Source organism: Ascidiella aspersa, chromosome 4 (assembly GCF_963924565.1).
Source record: "Ascidiella aspersa chromosome 4, kaAscAspe10.2, whole genome shotgun sequence".
NCBI lineage: Eukaryota > Metazoa > Chordata > Ascidiacea > Phlebobranchia > Ascidiidae > Ascidiella > Ascidiella aspersa.
In genome coordinates, this window is record NC_139450.1 from 4,723,168 (window position 1) to 4,739,529 (window position 16,362).

At 34.4% G+C, this 16,362-nt stretch overlaps 2 protein-coding genes across 3 annotated transcripts in view; both read left to right on the top strand.

Moving 5' to 3' along the window:
• Nucleotides 1-386: 386 nt before the first annotated feature.
• Nucleotides 387-4,171, top strand: LOC146146761 (riboflavin kinase-like). 2 transcript variants are annotated; one of them, XM_083387258.1, is made up of 4 exons: nt 387-495; nt 1,792-1,943; nt 2,110-2,212; nt 2,631-4,171. In XM_083387258.1, the coding sequence occupies exons 1-4, from the start codon at nt 396-398 to the stop codon at nt 2,837-2,839; spliced, it is 564 nt and encodes a 187-aa protein (XP_083243384.1). In that variant the 5' UTR covers nt 387-395; the 3' UTR covers nt 2,840-4,171. The 2 variants fall into 2 exon arrangements, with proteins under 2 accessions (XP_083243384.1, XP_083243385.1); XM_083387259.1 differs by having other exon boundaries at nt 3,105-4,171.
• Nucleotides 4,172-6,768: 2,597 nt separating this feature from the next.
• LOC146146762 (uncharacterized) overlaps nt 6,769-16,362 on the top strand; it is a 39,493-nt gene continuing 29,899 nt past the window's right edge. Inside the window, exons 1-2 of the mRNA XM_083387052.1 lie at nt 6,769-6,871; nt 7,120-7,175. Of these exons, the coding sequence (XP_083243178.1) occupies nt 6,850-6,871; nt 7,120-7,175 (78 nt within the window). The 5' untranslated portion in view covers nt 6,769-6,849. The remainder of the gene's footprint in view (nt 6,872-7,119; nt 7,176-16,362) is intronic.

A 16,362-nucleotide genomic window follows, 5' to 3' on the forward strand; every position in this document is an offset into this window, starting at 1 on the left:
ATTGCCTTTTTTGGCGTGATGCTGCTTTAAGCTTCAGTTAAACAAAGCGTTTCATTTTGATTTTGTTAAACAGGAGAGCTTTGGTGGTTTAGAGACGCGTTTGGTTAAAAGTGATTATTAGTATAGCTATTTAAAAATAAACTTCCTGCCAAATTTTGCACAGCATTCTGTACGCAAGGATTTTTCTATAATGACTGTTTTTAAAAGCAAATATTAATTTACCCTATTTTGTTGACAAGGTTTCATTTAAAAGAATAATAATTGGAAAAATAAAAGGCCATCTTTTATATTTTTGCTGTGTTTAGTTTGAGTTGTTAAAACGTTTGTTTATAACTATGTAAGTAATAAGCTGTTTTCTGTATTTTGCTTTCGTTGTTTAGAAGTATTTAATTGTAATGAAATTCGATAAAATAATGAGCTGCCTGCCATATTTTTGTCGCGGTTTGGTTGTCAAAGGATTTGGTCGTGGAAGCAAAGAACTTGGAATACCAACAGGTTTATTTTATGGGATTTTGTTGAATTTAAATATAACTTGACTTTTGTTTATACATCCTACTTTCTGAAGGTGTTTTGGGAAACTAGACAGCCCAATTTAGTGAGCTAAATTTATTTATTTAATGCCTATAAAATAACTTTAACATTTACCAAGGGTTGTATTTCCATCATAAATTATAAGATTTTGTTTAAGTTTTGTTCAAATCACTAAAGTCAACATGATTTTTTATGTACATATTTCTGTTGCAAATTTGCCTGGAGCCTCACAGTTATGGCATTTGTACAGTAAATTGTTATGAATTATCATTTAAATCAAATTAATCAACAGAAAAGTTGCCAAGTAAAACAAAAGGGTAGGGTTTGATAATAAATCTAAAAGCCAAAATTGTTGACTAAATAACATTATCAGTTAATGTGTTGAACATGATGATACATGTAGGACAGGGGTTCCCAACCTGTGGTATGCTACCACTAGCAGTACGCGAAGGTCTTTCAGGTAGTACACGGGAAGCTTCCGTTTTTCACAAAAACCTGGATTCACAACTTTTATATTTTGTTTATCTGTTTTTTCAAAAAAAAATCCTGAAGCTTATTCATTGTTACGTAACTATCCCTGTTGTTTCGTACCATTACGATTTTCAAAATACAGTCATGTCGATTGTCAAGGAGGAGCACAGTTGCACAGTGGGCCCTAGGTGGGCCCAAGCAATTCTTGGTGGGCGCGAGCTCTATCTTCAAATATTTAACTTTTTATTATGATTTTATCAGTTCCATGTGGCGTTAGTCATTAAATCTGCTTATATGCCACCCTATGCATAACATCAAGATTTCACATGTTTAGAAAAGAAAGTGAAGAAAAATGATTCATAATTTTGCCATTTGCGAACCTTGAGGCTACTGTACTTTTGTTTTAATATAGTTTCTCGAATTTTTGGACAATATTTGCTACTTATTACGACCAATTGGGGCAGGACAATTACCAAAGGGGGGCGCGGTAAAAAAAAGGTTAAGAACCACTGTTCTAAAAGAAGTGGTACGCGTGGCAGTACAGAGCATCCAAGTGGTACGAAATCGTAAAACGGTTGGGAACCCCTGATGTAGGAGGTAGGAATTGAAATTTCTTTATCAAGGTGATGCCAATTTACTTGATCTTTTAGACTTTGAATTTTAAAATTTATTATTAAGTTACATTACGGATCCATGCAACCCGTACCTATGGTAGGGTTTGTTTGGCTTTGCTTAAATTTTTTTTGCATACTGTTTCTGTTTGTAATTCATATTTTGTTTATTTTTCAGCTAATTTTCCCGAAGCTGTTGTTGAAAAGCTGCCTAAGGATCTGCCAACTGGTATATACTTTGGTTGGGCACAAGTGGATAATGGGGCTATTCACAAAATGGTCATGAGTATTGGCTGGAATCCCTACTATAAAAATACAGTCAAATCAATGGTAAAAACAGCATAAGGTTTACTTGTATTAAAGTACCAAAATAAATTGGCTTGGCTAAAAACTACTACTAATGAGTGAAAAATGTTTTTTGTTCGTTTTATATCCTTTCTTTAATACTTACGTTTTCTTACTGGTAAAAATGTTTATGGCTAATCTCTAATTGTAGGAAACTCACATAATCCATGACTTTGGAAGGGATTTTTATGGATCTTGTTTGAACATTGTAATATTGGGATTTATCCGACCAGAACTGAATTTTGAATCTTTAGGTAAGATATGTTTCACCAAACTTGTTTTAGAAATTTTAGTTGAAATTTAACATAATATATTTTCAACATTAAATTCATAGTTTGAAAACTAATTTTAACATTTATAAAAGGTTTAAATATTCTAGTTGACTGATTTTTGTCATAGTCAAAGTAGATAATTTATTTAAAAAACATTTAAAATTTAAATTTCTCTATTTTGTTACAATATGCCAACTGAAACATAATGTAATATAGGATTTTGTCTAATTAAATTTACAACCTAAATAAGTAGTAATTTATCGTTTGGCTTAGTAAAATTGTTAAACAAAGAAAAAGCTTAATATACACAAAAGTTGCAAAACCTTAAAACCATGTCATTTGTCATTGGCAGCTTATGACATGATTGATAACAATTCTTTTTTGATTGATTTTTTAACAGAGCGTCTTATAGAAACAATCCACAATGACATTAAAGTTGCGACAGACAAATTACAAACTGGCGAAATGGAGGCTTTCAAACATGACAATTTTTTCACCAACAACAATTCAGAAAATGTGGAAAAAGTTATACAAAATGGTGGAGGAAAAGTTTCTAATGGCACAACTGAAAAACAAACACAATCAAATGAAAACAAAAACAAATTATAGAAACTGCTTTTGTAGACTAACATATGCAATACAGTGATAGTGGTTTTATGGGCGCTTTTTTGATTTTACAATTGTTCATGTTAAGGGACCCCTTCTTGAATGGAAATAAATGTTGTTTTATTACCATTTACCATACAACATAATTTGGCACTAAGCCCTTTAAATAGAATATTATCTACATAAACATAACAGGCATTTCACTATAGTTTTTTTGGCACATTTAGATGAAACAGGTAATGGTTAAACATTTCCTTTTCTGATACAGGTAATTTGAATGCAGTACTACATAGGCTGTGAAAAGCTTGGTGTCAATTTACTCCCACACCTAAAAGCAAATAGTGATAAGCTGTTATCACTAAATGTGTTAATGAGAAAACCAGAATAATAAAGCAAGCTAAAGTAGACACTGGAACTGTTACTAAAACAACATTCCACCTCTCTGCATTATTTTCAAGTGTATTTACACTTAATTTTTTAACTTGTATAGACAATTCTATGTATTGTTGTATTTTGTACTTCTATAGTGGAGAAAAGTACTCATTAAGTTTCTGTTTATTTTTGAAATTTAGAACATTGAAAATAATTTTGCACAGTGTAAAAAAGGTATAGTTTGTTTTGTAGCAAATATTGTACACTAAGACAAATTACCAAAAAAATACTGCCCAAATAACACAACTGACCACAGTTAAAATCATTTTTGCATATCTACAATCTGCTAATTTTACCATATTAAGTGTGGAAGAAAAATGATTTTGTCACATTTTAGTCTATGAGCAAAGCTATATAATATGTAAAATTCGTAATATTATGTTATTTCCACTAAAGTCTGGGCTTTCTTTGTCAGGCGATTTTAAAACAAGATTTAATTAACATGTTCCAAATTTGTCTTTGAAAGTTCCGCTTGCTTTGTTTGCTACAAATACTTGGTAATAGTGTTGTGATAATCTATAAATCACAACGAAATATTTCTCCGTTTTTTTATTTACAATACTTTCTGTTTTCTTATTTATTTATTTTTTTGAAATTTTAGATAATGTTTGTTGGTGTGTTTCGTAGATTAACCAAAGTTTTGTATGTTTTTGGTTGGACATTGTTTTTATTGAGGTGAAACAATGTGACCTGATCTGTATATGATGGAATTAAACTGTAAACATCATTTTCTTTTTTGCTTATACATGTGTTGCATTGCCTATCGCATAAGTACATGCAAACTTGAATGTAATGTATTGAGCTTATATTACTTTACATTTATCCGTATTTTATCAAATAACGTGTTGCAACTAAGAGATTTCTAATAAAATTGTTTACGAACTGCTACAATATGGCAGCACACCATAAAAATACGTTATACCGAGACTTGGACAACTAGAAGTCATTTAAAATAGAGTGTTTATTATTTTCCTAATTAGATTATAATGAAGTCATTTTAGTTTTCTCAAGTTGGATTAAAATAATAATCACCGAACCCTCCAGAAGTTTAAGCAAAAATTTATTTATTCACAATAAATTTTGTTTAAAGCGAAATTTGTTGTCATGAAAATGTGAATGGGAAATATTTGTATGCTAATGCTTACAATGCATAGCTTATGCATTTCAGACTGTAATAAAAGACAAGTCTTTCCGAACAAACATAATTAATTCAAATTCTTTGTTTCTACTGAGACTAAAATACCGTTGGACAAAGTAGCGTTTTCGGTAAAATCTGAATTAGATTAGAACTAGAATTATTTATAGCACACAACCGATTCACAAATTATATTAGAATTAGCAGCAATTTGCCTAATTGAGGGGTTAGCCAACACGTCGATAGCCACATTTCACCTGGTCGATCGGGTCGAATATCTGTTACTTCATTACAGTAGCTGTCGCACCCAAGCTGAACATAAAGCGCTCTTTGACGTAAATATTAAATTCCATCGCTTGCTTTGAATGCAATTAACGCTAGAAATGTTTCCTTTGCTGCAATCTATCTGCTCTGGGTTATTTAGATAGACGATTAGTCTCTTGGGATTTATTCACTTTTTAATACTAATTCGTTGCCTTTTTGCAATTCTGTCCACGGAAAGAAGTAAAAGGCCTCTCGGTGGAAAAATGTTCGTAAAAAGAAATGCCACCACTGTTAAAAATGTTCGTAAAACAACTCGCGAGTTCGCCACCGGTCAATTTGCCGATTTCGTCGAGTCCCTACTCTACAGCCTGTATTCCATCTGAAGCAGCTTGCGCTGCTCCATATTGTTACCTGAAACCCCGGCCATCCAGATGAAGCAGGCTGGCCGGTTGTAACGTCGTCACATCAGCCTCTGGGAATTCATCAAATTGACAGCATATTGTCTGATCGTGTTTTCGTCGATTGTCCGAGTTTCCTCTTTTTCGATGCGTCGTCGAATCGAACTGTTATGAATTTTAATTAAGGCCATCTGGTATTAAGTATAAAAGGGGTTTTGTTTTTTGCCAAAACCAGCAGTCTTGCATACTGTTCATTGTGGAGCCCGGATCGCGTACGTTACACGGAGGTTAAGTATCGTACGTATATCGTAATTACCTGTAAGTACTGATTGTCGTTTGTCTGTTTATTTGCAATAAATATTCATTTATTGTGCTTAAAACTCACACATCTATGTACGTGGCTATAATAGTGTAAACCTGGGCGTTAGCGCGCTGGATTGGTTTTGAGCAATACCTACAAAAGTTGTGACGATACAGAGTTGAAATTTCAAAACAATCCTTGTTTAGATCTTTCCAGCAATCACACTTTTGGCCAAAAAACAACTTCGTGCAGGTATAGGCCTAGTGTAGGGCATATTATAAAATAAGGTATCATATCGCCTGCTAGGTGGATAGTTAGCTTGCTTAGTTTATTCCAACACAGAAGGTCGTAGAATAGAAGGAAAGCGACAAGACCAGAGGTTATTGTTCTGGCCTGGGCGAAAGACAGGGCGATCATTGACGAAGAGAGGAAGTTCAAATGATGTAAGCAGAAACGAGAAGAAGGCAATTAATAGAACACAGCAGGAATATGATCGCTGCCGTCATAAACAGACCTACCGAGTTACTATAATAGGGTCAATAACCGCCATAGACTCATTGGGGTGACATATAACTCACAATGTTGAGAATAGTTAAATTGGGATTTAAACACAAATAAATTCGTTTCGTTTTCTCCACGCAATTTTACTTTTAACAACTATTCACCATGTGTATTCTACCTTACAGTTTGTTGCAGTTTGCGGACGTTAACGAATTTAAGAGAACTTTCTAGAATTTGACGAAACATCGATAAGTATTCCATGACTGATATTACAAAGCTTAAAGTTTTGTTTAAGGGTATTTCCCTAAGGAACAATTTTTCTCATTAAGAATAAGCTTTCTTACAAAATGTTTTATTTACAAATGAAGAGTGGATAGAAACCCTACTTATTAGGTTTATTTTATTTTGTCCGATGATTTTTTTGCTCTAGAACTTTTTTTAGTTGTTATGAAGTTGAGACATGAGGTTTCATTCAATAAAATTACCCAACTTATAGTTCCTCTTTATCTTTTTTCCCTAAAAATAGCTTTCTAAATACCAGGGTTGTATACAAGTCATTGTACACTGACAGAAGTTCCATTGAGGTCATTCACAAAATATCCTAATTCCAAGTCAAGTCATTTGCGTAAAAGACTTAAGTCCATGTCAAGTCTTTTTCTGAAAGAAAGGACTTAAAAAAGACTTCAAGTCTATTCATTTGCAAGTCAAGTATATTCATTTGCAGTAACGTAATTCATTAGTACACCACACAATACCACACACTTGCTTAAATATTAAAAACATCCCTCGCAATTAATCTACCTAACATCTGACCTACTTCCAAAAAATAAATTGTAACTTAGACAGGTTTAGCTGCTAGAGCAGTTGTGTTGCAAAACTCCATTTTTAATACAATTTATTATTAAAACATTTTTAGATAGTTACCCGGGTTTATCATTTTATTATTTGCATGGATAACTAAAAATGTTTTATCTGGTTCTTCATGGAAAATGCACCAAATGCTGGTAAGGACAAAAGTGTGTTTAGTTTTTCAAAATATTAAAAAAAATTAATGCCAATACATTTATTTAACATGATATAGGCCTTACGTTTAAAACCTGTTAACCTCTTTAAAATATGCTTATCATTTAACTTGCTGGTTATATTTTAGCAATAAATAAAAGCTGTAGGACCAAACAAACGAAACAGTTGACTAACAAAATGTCAATGTGCCTTATGTTGCGTTATTTTTGTGTGTGTTACTTGTTTTTAGATTTGACACTAGGACTACGAGTCGTTCGTGGACCCTCGTGGGAGTGGAATGACCAGGTTTGTCTTTTCTGATTTAATTTTTTTGTTTACAATAATAATACAAGGCTACTTATATAAATTATTACAAATAGTAATATGTACTAATATAACAAAAGCAAATTGAAGTTACTTTTAAATAGAATATTTATGTATCAGGTTTACAGATTTCAGTATTTTGGATGTGTAGATAGATGTCTTTATTTTGTACTTATACTTATTGCAAAATAAAGCTAACTTAAGCCATTAAAAATCCACTTACAACTATTTGAAACTAAGACATCTAATTTACAGATTAATTTTATGTTGAGCTATTTGATTTAAAAAATCTGAACAATATCGATTAATGTTTAACTTTATAACAGATTAGGGTAACTACATAACCTTCCACTGGAGTTCACATTTACTGAATACCCGAAGTCCAAATCAATAAGTTATGCTAAAATAGCAAGTAAAGTCCAAAGCCATTGTTATATCAAATCAATTTATTTGCATCAAAACAAAATGTTATCTAATAAAAGTCATTTGATATTGAAAGATATTTCAATAGGTAAACAACAAAAACAAAAAATAGAGCAACCAAACTATTTTACTTATAATGACGGAGGTTAAATTATCTAAATTAAAAAAGATGCTCATAAGGTATGGTTAAGTCATTTTGCCAATAATTGAGCTAAGTCGTTTAAAAAAGTTACTCGGTTCTGTTAAAAGCAATGACTTGAATCGTTTTAAAATAGTCACTTCAAAAAATTGAAAAACATTGACTTAGGTCGTTTAAAAACACTGACTATAGGTATTTAAAAACAGTGACTTAAGAAATTTGAAACAGTGACTTAAAGAAGGTCATTAAAGAGACCTAAGTTATTTAAAAACAATGTCTCAAGCCATTGAAAAAAGTAACTTAAAGCTAGTCATTAATAAAAGAGACTTGAGTTAGTTAAAACATGACTTCAGTCATTTAGAAACAGTGACTTAAGTCATATCCTTGTGCGAGTACTCGTGTTTTCCCGTCGCATCCCTAGCAGTCACCACTGTACAGCACATTTCACAACATCTTACAGCCATCAGAGAGGTCCCCAGATCGCCAAATGTAGCGGGTCAATTAATCATTGTGGCAGAGCTGATACCGCATCAAGCAGGCGACCACTTAAGGGCTTCCAATCCTGAGTGCTTTCTGCATTAGCGCTGTCTTGGCCGTTAGATAAGGCTCATTTTGGCCGCTTTTATGGCACCTTGCAAATTGTCTGGCAGATCGTTGGCCATGTTTACTTAACAAGTAAAAAAACTAAAGTGCGGTAAGTGTATTACAAATAGCGTCTTTTTCGTGTGGCCATGCGAGCTAAAGTTTATTCACGATAAAATAAAATTTAAGAATACGATAGAATGAAGCTTTTTTAAGCTAGCATATATTTCGATCGTTTCGTATAAATATTTATTCAGTTTTAAAAATGACACTTTAAATAAAATTATGATTAGGTTTTAAAAGTGTGTGTTCTCTTTGTTTATTATGAGTCATTGATCGACAGACATAAACCTTCTGTTAATGGTGTCGTATTTCATTGATGTACACCGTATTGTGTAATATGATATCAACAACACGGTCGGTGTTAGAAGGGCTAGATTTTGATGCTTTAAAGTTATAAACAAAAACACAAAAAACAAGCCTTAAATTCTACCACGAAGCAAAACTACAAAAAAATTAGCCAGATACCCCCAAAAGGGTGCCGGCCAATTTAAAAAAACGGCCAAGAAGGTTGGCCTCTTGTCATAGACTCTCGATCACAACATACTGGCGGTATAGGCCCTGGACCAGCAATCGACTGCGGCGTGTAAGCCCTTAGTACCCTGGCACCCTTATCGTCGCACCAATTAGTCACTGCGCTTCTCGCGGCTTCACTATTACGTCATAAAGCGTCGGAGACGTTTTCGAGACTGATCCACCGTTGGAAGCAGGATAGTAGAGAGACGGGATGCCGAAAGCGGCCGATCGAAAATCATGAATCGCGCGAACGCTTGAACTCATCAATGATAACATTGTGACGTCACGTATAATTTAGGAAATTACGGAAAGGGCTATGAGGCCCAAAATAGGCGCTGAAAAAGTTTGACAGGGCGCTGTTAACGCTTTTATAGCGTGTGTTGCATTAGGTTGAGGATGGTGCTTTTAAAATTTCATATTCAAATACAATTTAAGCCCAAAGTTTAAAAATCCAAGTTAACTGCAGTATCTGACGATTGTTTAAAAGGGATGTTTTTTTGCCTAAATGGCATCGTCAATTTCTTTCTAATGGTTTCAATATGTTTTTCTTTAACGAACGCCTGATTCTATAATTATTAAAGCTTATTTAACGTTAGGTTTTACTTTGTAAATGCTTCAGCGGAGCAGTGACCGACAAGCAGAAACCTGGTTCCAATCGTTTAGGATTCTATTAAAACACAGCTTTTTTATTGAATATTTAATTACGCCGTACCACTCAACTGTGTTTAACGGCGGCGCCAATTTTAAAGTTTTGAACTGTAATAAGAACAAAAAAAATGATTTAATTAGATCTATTCGAAACACCCTACTCTATTGCGTAGCTTATTTCAACCGTTTTTTTTTATATTTAAAAGATGTTCGTTTTTGCTACCCATAGCATGGTTGCTGGGGTCGTAACAAATCCTCACATAAGTTTATTATTAATTGCACAGTTTACCCTTTCGCCAAAAGCAACCCCGACCGCATAATAAACCCTTTAGGAGTTGTTGGTTTGGTTCCCACTTTACAAAGAGCTCTGAATTTAAAGTTTAAGTGGCAGCAATTTCAATCTCACTGCCATTGGGGTCACATTCAAATCAATGTGAATTTCTTCACGAAAGTAGTTTTCAATCTGGGAGAAAAAAAGTAGACTGCTGTCAGCTAGGATGGTTGGTTTAGTGTGCTGTGTGTTATGGGCTCTATCAGGTTGTTTTAATCTCAGATTTCTATTTAGTTTTGTCGTTAGCTGTAAACTTGAAACCATAACTGTATTTAAGGTTTATATCGATTAAATGATTACAGGAATACAGGTACTTGTCGATATCAACAAATAACTGTTATAAGATACTTGACTTTTAAAGTTCTTCTTAATGTGCATCTTTTTTAGAACAGATTAGAGTACAAAAATACAAAAATGTTTACATAGAGGTGAAACTAATTCGAACCTTAACACTCAATTTAATTTAAAAAAACGCACATTAAAGAAATTTTTAACTCGCTATATTTCAAATTTTGTCCCGTTAAGAAAAAAGTTTATCATATATTGCAGTTTTAATAGGAAGGCCCATACAGAAGTAGATAGAATGTTGTGAACGTTTGGAATAAATCTTGAGATGATGACTGGAGGTTGTAGTAAGGCGTCAAATGAATATCAAAGCCCAGAAAATAAGTATAGGTAGCATTTTGTGAACGTTTTGAATCAAACTTAAGATAATGGTTAGAGGTGGTAGTTTTACGTTGAGTATATTTGAAAGCCCATACAGAAGGAGGTAACATTTTGTGACATTTTTTCAGAAAGATGCATTCATTTCCAACAAAAAAATTCACAAAATGCTACCTATACTTCAATAGGGGTTTGATAATCATTCTACGTCTAACTACAACTTCCAGCCATTATCTTAACCTTATTTCAAACGATCACAAAAAGCAACCTAGTACTTCAAATTCATTCTACGAACAAAAATTGTGTAAAAGACGATCATTTCAATTGCTACAGATCGCGACAATCAAGCCTCCAATACGGGGAAAATAATAAATACGAATTTACGCGCAATAACATTCCAGGCAGATTTGCAATTTAGAGACTCCAATCGTCGTTCGCCTAAGCCGGCCACTAAACGCAAAACCATCTCGAGCCGTATGAGTTTCAAACGTTTGCGGCCGGAAGAAAATTGGCCTCGTAAATTTCTCGCGCAAATTTTCGACTTTGAAGAATTCCCCTTGAAATTGCGAGAGACGCGTAAAACTCCCACTATATCTATTCTGGCCCGAAACGCTTCCCAGTTGGCCACTGTTGGCCACTGTAAAATTTCGGGTGTGTAGACAACAGCGATATAGTAGTAGAATGTTCAAAGCTGTGTAGATTTTGAATTTTGTGATGAAATAGACACGTTTTACAGGGTTTTTCAAACATTATATCAGTGTGTCTTTTGAAAACGTTTGTAAAAGTAATATTTTGTTCTGAATATAATCTCCGTCTACATAACATTAATTTTGTTTAGTACTAACAATATATGCTGGCAAAATGTTCAAAAATTATAGCGAAATGAACAAATTCTGTGTGCTCTAATTTGAGTTGTATTTTAATTTCCGAAGTTTTAATTCTATATTCAACATTTTTTTCACAGTACTATCCATATAAATTTTTCAAACATTTTGGCGTACAAATCCTAAACATTTATGTTCAGATCAGAATAAATTGCGCATTAACTTAATTCTGACTTAGACTTTATTTGACCAAATGTAATTCCATTTCGTTAAATCGGTAATTCCAATCCAATTTAGGTAAAACCGGAAGGCTCCAAGGTATGCTCTATTTTCATCTGATTTAAAATAGCAGAAAAAATCTAGTTGTCCAAATGGAGTTTGATGCAAAGTTTAAATTTACTTTTTTAGGCGATTTCGGTCACTCCAATCCAATTTAGATAGAGCCGGAAGACATTTATTTAAGGTCTAATCTAATTAAAAAAAAGGAAAAAAAAAGTTTTTTAACCATGGTTTAAAGCTTTGGCAGCTTAAATAGCTCCAGGATAAACCCGGGTCACTTAAACAGCAAAAAACGATCGCAAAATCAATCCCCTTCTCTCCCGTGTCTTTTGCGAGCTTCCAAAACCCACAAATCTCCCTCAAATCGATTTCCCGCGCGTTTTGTTATCGCTTGAAACGACAGCTCTTGTGACGTAACACTTGCGGCGCTTGTTACACAATCACCGCAACGGCGTCTAGATATCTGCAGCTTTATCGTCACAATTACGCGGAGCCAATGGACCCCTGACTTTAGCCAGTAAAGGACTGATATTAGCGACTTCACTGACCATGTGTTTGGCTTGCCCGCTGGGTTTGAAGTTTTTTTGCAATTCTTTGGCAGGGCAGATAACCGATACCAAGTGGCAGTATTCGTGTCCGATACTAGTGTGATTTCGGTACCGATCCGATTCTAAATTGATTTGTGCATTTTAAATTTGTTTGATATTAAAGTTATTAAAGCGTTTTTTTGGGGGGAAGGTGTTTTTTTTAAATAGTGAGATAAAATATACGATAACTAAGCGCAAAAGCAATATTTGACCTAAAATACGTAGAAAAGATAACCTTTGCACGATTAGTTTTCGCTTTTTATCATTTTCACAAAGTGCTGGTCAACAGCTCAGTTCAAAGTCTCAGTTAAGTTGCAACGGCTCCTATAGTTAAATTTTAACAATTTTAATACAAATCACGTTCGTTTTAAATCAGATTTCACCGCAGTTTTGATGAATATACCCGTCAGCGGTATCGGAATAAGTAACCAAGTAACGGACATCTCAACCAAAATCGGATCGGGGCCGATATTAAAATGTCATTTTTCAGCTATGATTGATTTTTGAAATATAACTCAGCAATATCTACCTAAGAAGGCAAATTTATTAAAAAATTGTAGGTTAACAACTAGACGTAACCCAACTTCTTTGCATTAAGGTAATTTGTAGCTTAATACTTATAAAAGTGCCTTTGAACGGTTCATTTTCTTCTATTTTTCTTAGTAAAGTTTTTTGTTTTAGTAAAGTTATGACGTAATTTGGTATTGGATCGGATGTCGATACTTTCTGCCATAAATATCGGGTATCAGTATCAGAATAACATGTCAATTACCGAACATCCCTGGTATGGGACATTGATTGACAGCAACATCACATTTTTCCTCATAATGGTTTCTTAGCATCGGAAAAATTCTAGTGGTTGCCAATTTAAAAAAAAAAACTTTGTGGCGTCATATTTAGAAAAAAATCTTTGCCACCTCCCGAACAAATATCCTGAATTCGCCCCTTTTTAGGATAAAACGAAAATTATCGGACATCAGTAACTAGAATGGTACAGCACTCCCATTCGCCGTTGATTGACAGCTACAATTGGTTTCGTCACATTTTTTCCTTTGCAATTGTTGCCAAGCGTAGGTCTAAGTGAAGTGGTCAGCGATACAAAACCCGGCTGTAGCTGTGGACCGTGGCTCAGTTAAAAGCCCGCGTTGAGCTGACGACAACAGTCGCCTGTGGTAAAAGGTTGGTGTTGTGAAGGTCCTTTTACGTTCAATAGCGTGTCGTGCTTGCAGCTCCAGGCTTGCGTGAAGGCAGCTGTGAAGTGGAAAGTGGTTTTTGTTTATGTTTGGTCGGACAACACCCTGCGATACAAAGTAGAAGCGAAACTCGTATCTAGAAACCTAATTTTTAGCCAGTTTTTGTGTCCGTTTTTTGCTGTAGATTTTTGCGTGGTCAGTAAAAAAAACGACATGGTCATTGCAAGCCATAGAGAAGCTCGTAGCAAACTATACGATTTTAGTACGGTATTTTTGTTAAATTTTGGCGTCCGTTTTTTGAAGTTATGTCGTGCATGTTTGGTGTGGCCAGTAGGCGGTGCAATATGAACGATACAGGGTCTTTGTTTGGACCACTTTTTATCTTTTTCATATCATTACCATGATTGGAAGTTTATGGATTTCAATTTTTTAAATTAAAACGTTTTGATACGTAGACAATCAATGAATAAACAACACTGGGCCTGAAAACTTTTTATTTAGATTAATATTTAAGATTGAAGGTCTTATACTACTTTGCTTTTTGGAGTTTAAGTATAATAATAACATCATTGTATAAAAAAACTTAAATTTTAAATTACCAACTGGTTAAGTAACACTGGTTTAGAGCAATTTCGCCAACTTAAGTCTTGACAAAATCAATATTTTAAACGCGAGGTACAAAGTCTGTTGTAGGGCGATAATCTAATTATTACACCCCTAGTATGTGTTAGTTTTTTGCTTCCTAGTTATCGTAACGATTTTTCGCTAAAACGCGCTTCGGACTATTTGTATGCCCGATTAAAGAGCAGTCGGTTTCCAAAAAAGCAAGACATCTGCCTTTCATGTTTAGCTGTGTAAACCAGTCAAGGATTCTAAACAAGAAAAGTTTAAAATATTGTTTTCATGATGGCGAACATATAGCCACTACAAAGCCCACATCTCTTGTTTCAATTGGCCTTTGTATCTTTCATCGGACAAGTTTCACTACCTCTTTATAAGCAATAACCCTTGTAATTTGACTCTGGCAGCTGACAAATTCCCCGAAACCGTTCTGGGATAAGAAATGCAGGTCGATTTTTTTAAGCTGCTTTAAAACTGACTAAGTGCCGTAAAAACAGACAAAAACCTAAGAGGAAAAAAGGTGCCGTGTTTTTAAAACAGCCATCTGGCCTATAAGGTACAGCGATAATAAATTGATTTTTTTCAGTCCTGTTTGGGACGCGTTTAGGCACTTTTATCTACTGTATGTTGGGCAACATTGTTTAGCTATCCTGAAAGCTTCAGAGCCATGCTTTAAGTTAATTTGAAAGCTAAAATAAATTTTTTCAGACCAGTTGTATATAGTTTTTTTTTTGGAAAGCGAAAAACGTAAGAAGTTCAAACTAATAAATGATAATTTAATTAGTATGAGCCATGTCTTCGTATCGCAATTTTGAGAAAACTTTAGAGAAATCTCGCTGAGAATTAATCTCAATAAATCTAACCAAACTCAAAATGCTACGAAGGGCCCAATGATGGAAGCAACTTGACGTTGGCCGCATACTAACATTGATGAAACCAATATAATGTTTAAGCAACGCGCTATATTTTTACGTGGTTAAAGTAATTAAGATAGTTTCTAAAAGTTTGCAGAAGCAATGCAAAGCATCCGCGCATTTTGTACCTAAAATATGGTCGGTTTTATCCTTAACGCAGAACACCCGTCTACCTCTTTATGTATTCCCAATTGTAAAGGGCATTGCTTCTTTTTAGACTATATAGTCTATATTACCTTAAAACACATCAATAATAAAAATTATATAAGGAATCTTTAAAATTCGTCGTAAAAATAAGCGCAACCAGAAGGGAGTTTTGTACAAGGCTTTAGCCTGTTGAGGAACTTAATAAGGCAAAGCAGAAGAAATAACAACCTTCGTGTCTCCCTTAAACAAACAGCTTTGTTTGTGTCGGTTTATGGTTATTGTCGCGAGCTGGCTTTGTGTTTCGTGAAACTATTTAAAAGTTTCGCCACTTGAAAAACAGCCGGGCAATTTTATTTCACCGCGCTTTTTGTGTGAGTTTTGCACAGCTTTCGTTTTGTTTGGGTCTTGACCTTGTGAGGTAGTAGCTACACTCATGTTTGGGATTTTGGACATAAATTGCGCAAATAACTTGGAGTATAATTATTTGTAGAATATACATCAGAGCCCATACAGAAATAGGAAGCATTTTCAGAACAATTCGACTAATTCTTAAGATAGTGGCTGGAGGTTGTAGTTAGACGTACGATGAATATCAAAGCTCATACGGAAGTAGTATAAGCATTTTGTGAACGCTTGTGATATATCTTTATTCGTTTTCAACCGGTGGTGTAATATTGTTTAAAAGTTCTTCGCCAACCAAATCCACAGTCAAGATCTTTGCAAAGGTTTTTTTTTAGCAATATGGTTAGAATAATAGAGTAACATTCTGCGCAACAATGTTCGGAAAGCTTTGGCCAGCCAGATTTTGAGCTGCGATGTTTCCATAGTTTTTGCCAGGTTTTCGTCTTGTTGTAATTCTACCTTTGGGAATCTGGACAGCATCTCAATCTCAGAATAAACTAAGCCAGTTGCCGACAAGCTGTTGGCCTTTCAGGAATTTTTGGTGGGCCGGCAGCTATTTATTATTATTAGAGTTTTGTTATGTAGTTTTGGGCCGCGTCTTCTGTCGCGATTGTTTATTTCTGCAGAAAATTGCTGTTGCCTTAGCCGGGATTCGAACCCAGAACCTAAGGTTTTCCGGTCTCGCAGAATTACAAGAAAAGCGCTTTTTGCATTGTCTACTGCAGAAAATTAACATTACCTTAGCTGGGGTTCGAACCCCGGACCTAAGAACTGCCGGCCTTGCAAAAAAAAAACGAGAAAGGCGATTTCCGCATTTTCTTTTGCAGAAAACTGCTATTG

Excerpts from the sequence above, each read along its gene's own strand:
- LOC146146761 (XM_083387258.1), top strand. The coding sequence starts at position 396 with ATGAAATTCGATAAAATAATGAGCTGCCTGCCATATTTTTGTCGCGGT. Across the intron at positions 496-1,791 it reads AGAACTTGGAATACCAACAG|CTAATTTTCCCGAAGCTGTT; the intron begins GTTTATTTTATG and ends TTTATTTTTCAG. Across the intron at positions 1,944-2,109 it reads AAAATACAGTCAAATCAATG|GAAACTCACATAATCCATGA; the intron begins GTAAAAACAGCA and ends CTCTAATTGTAG.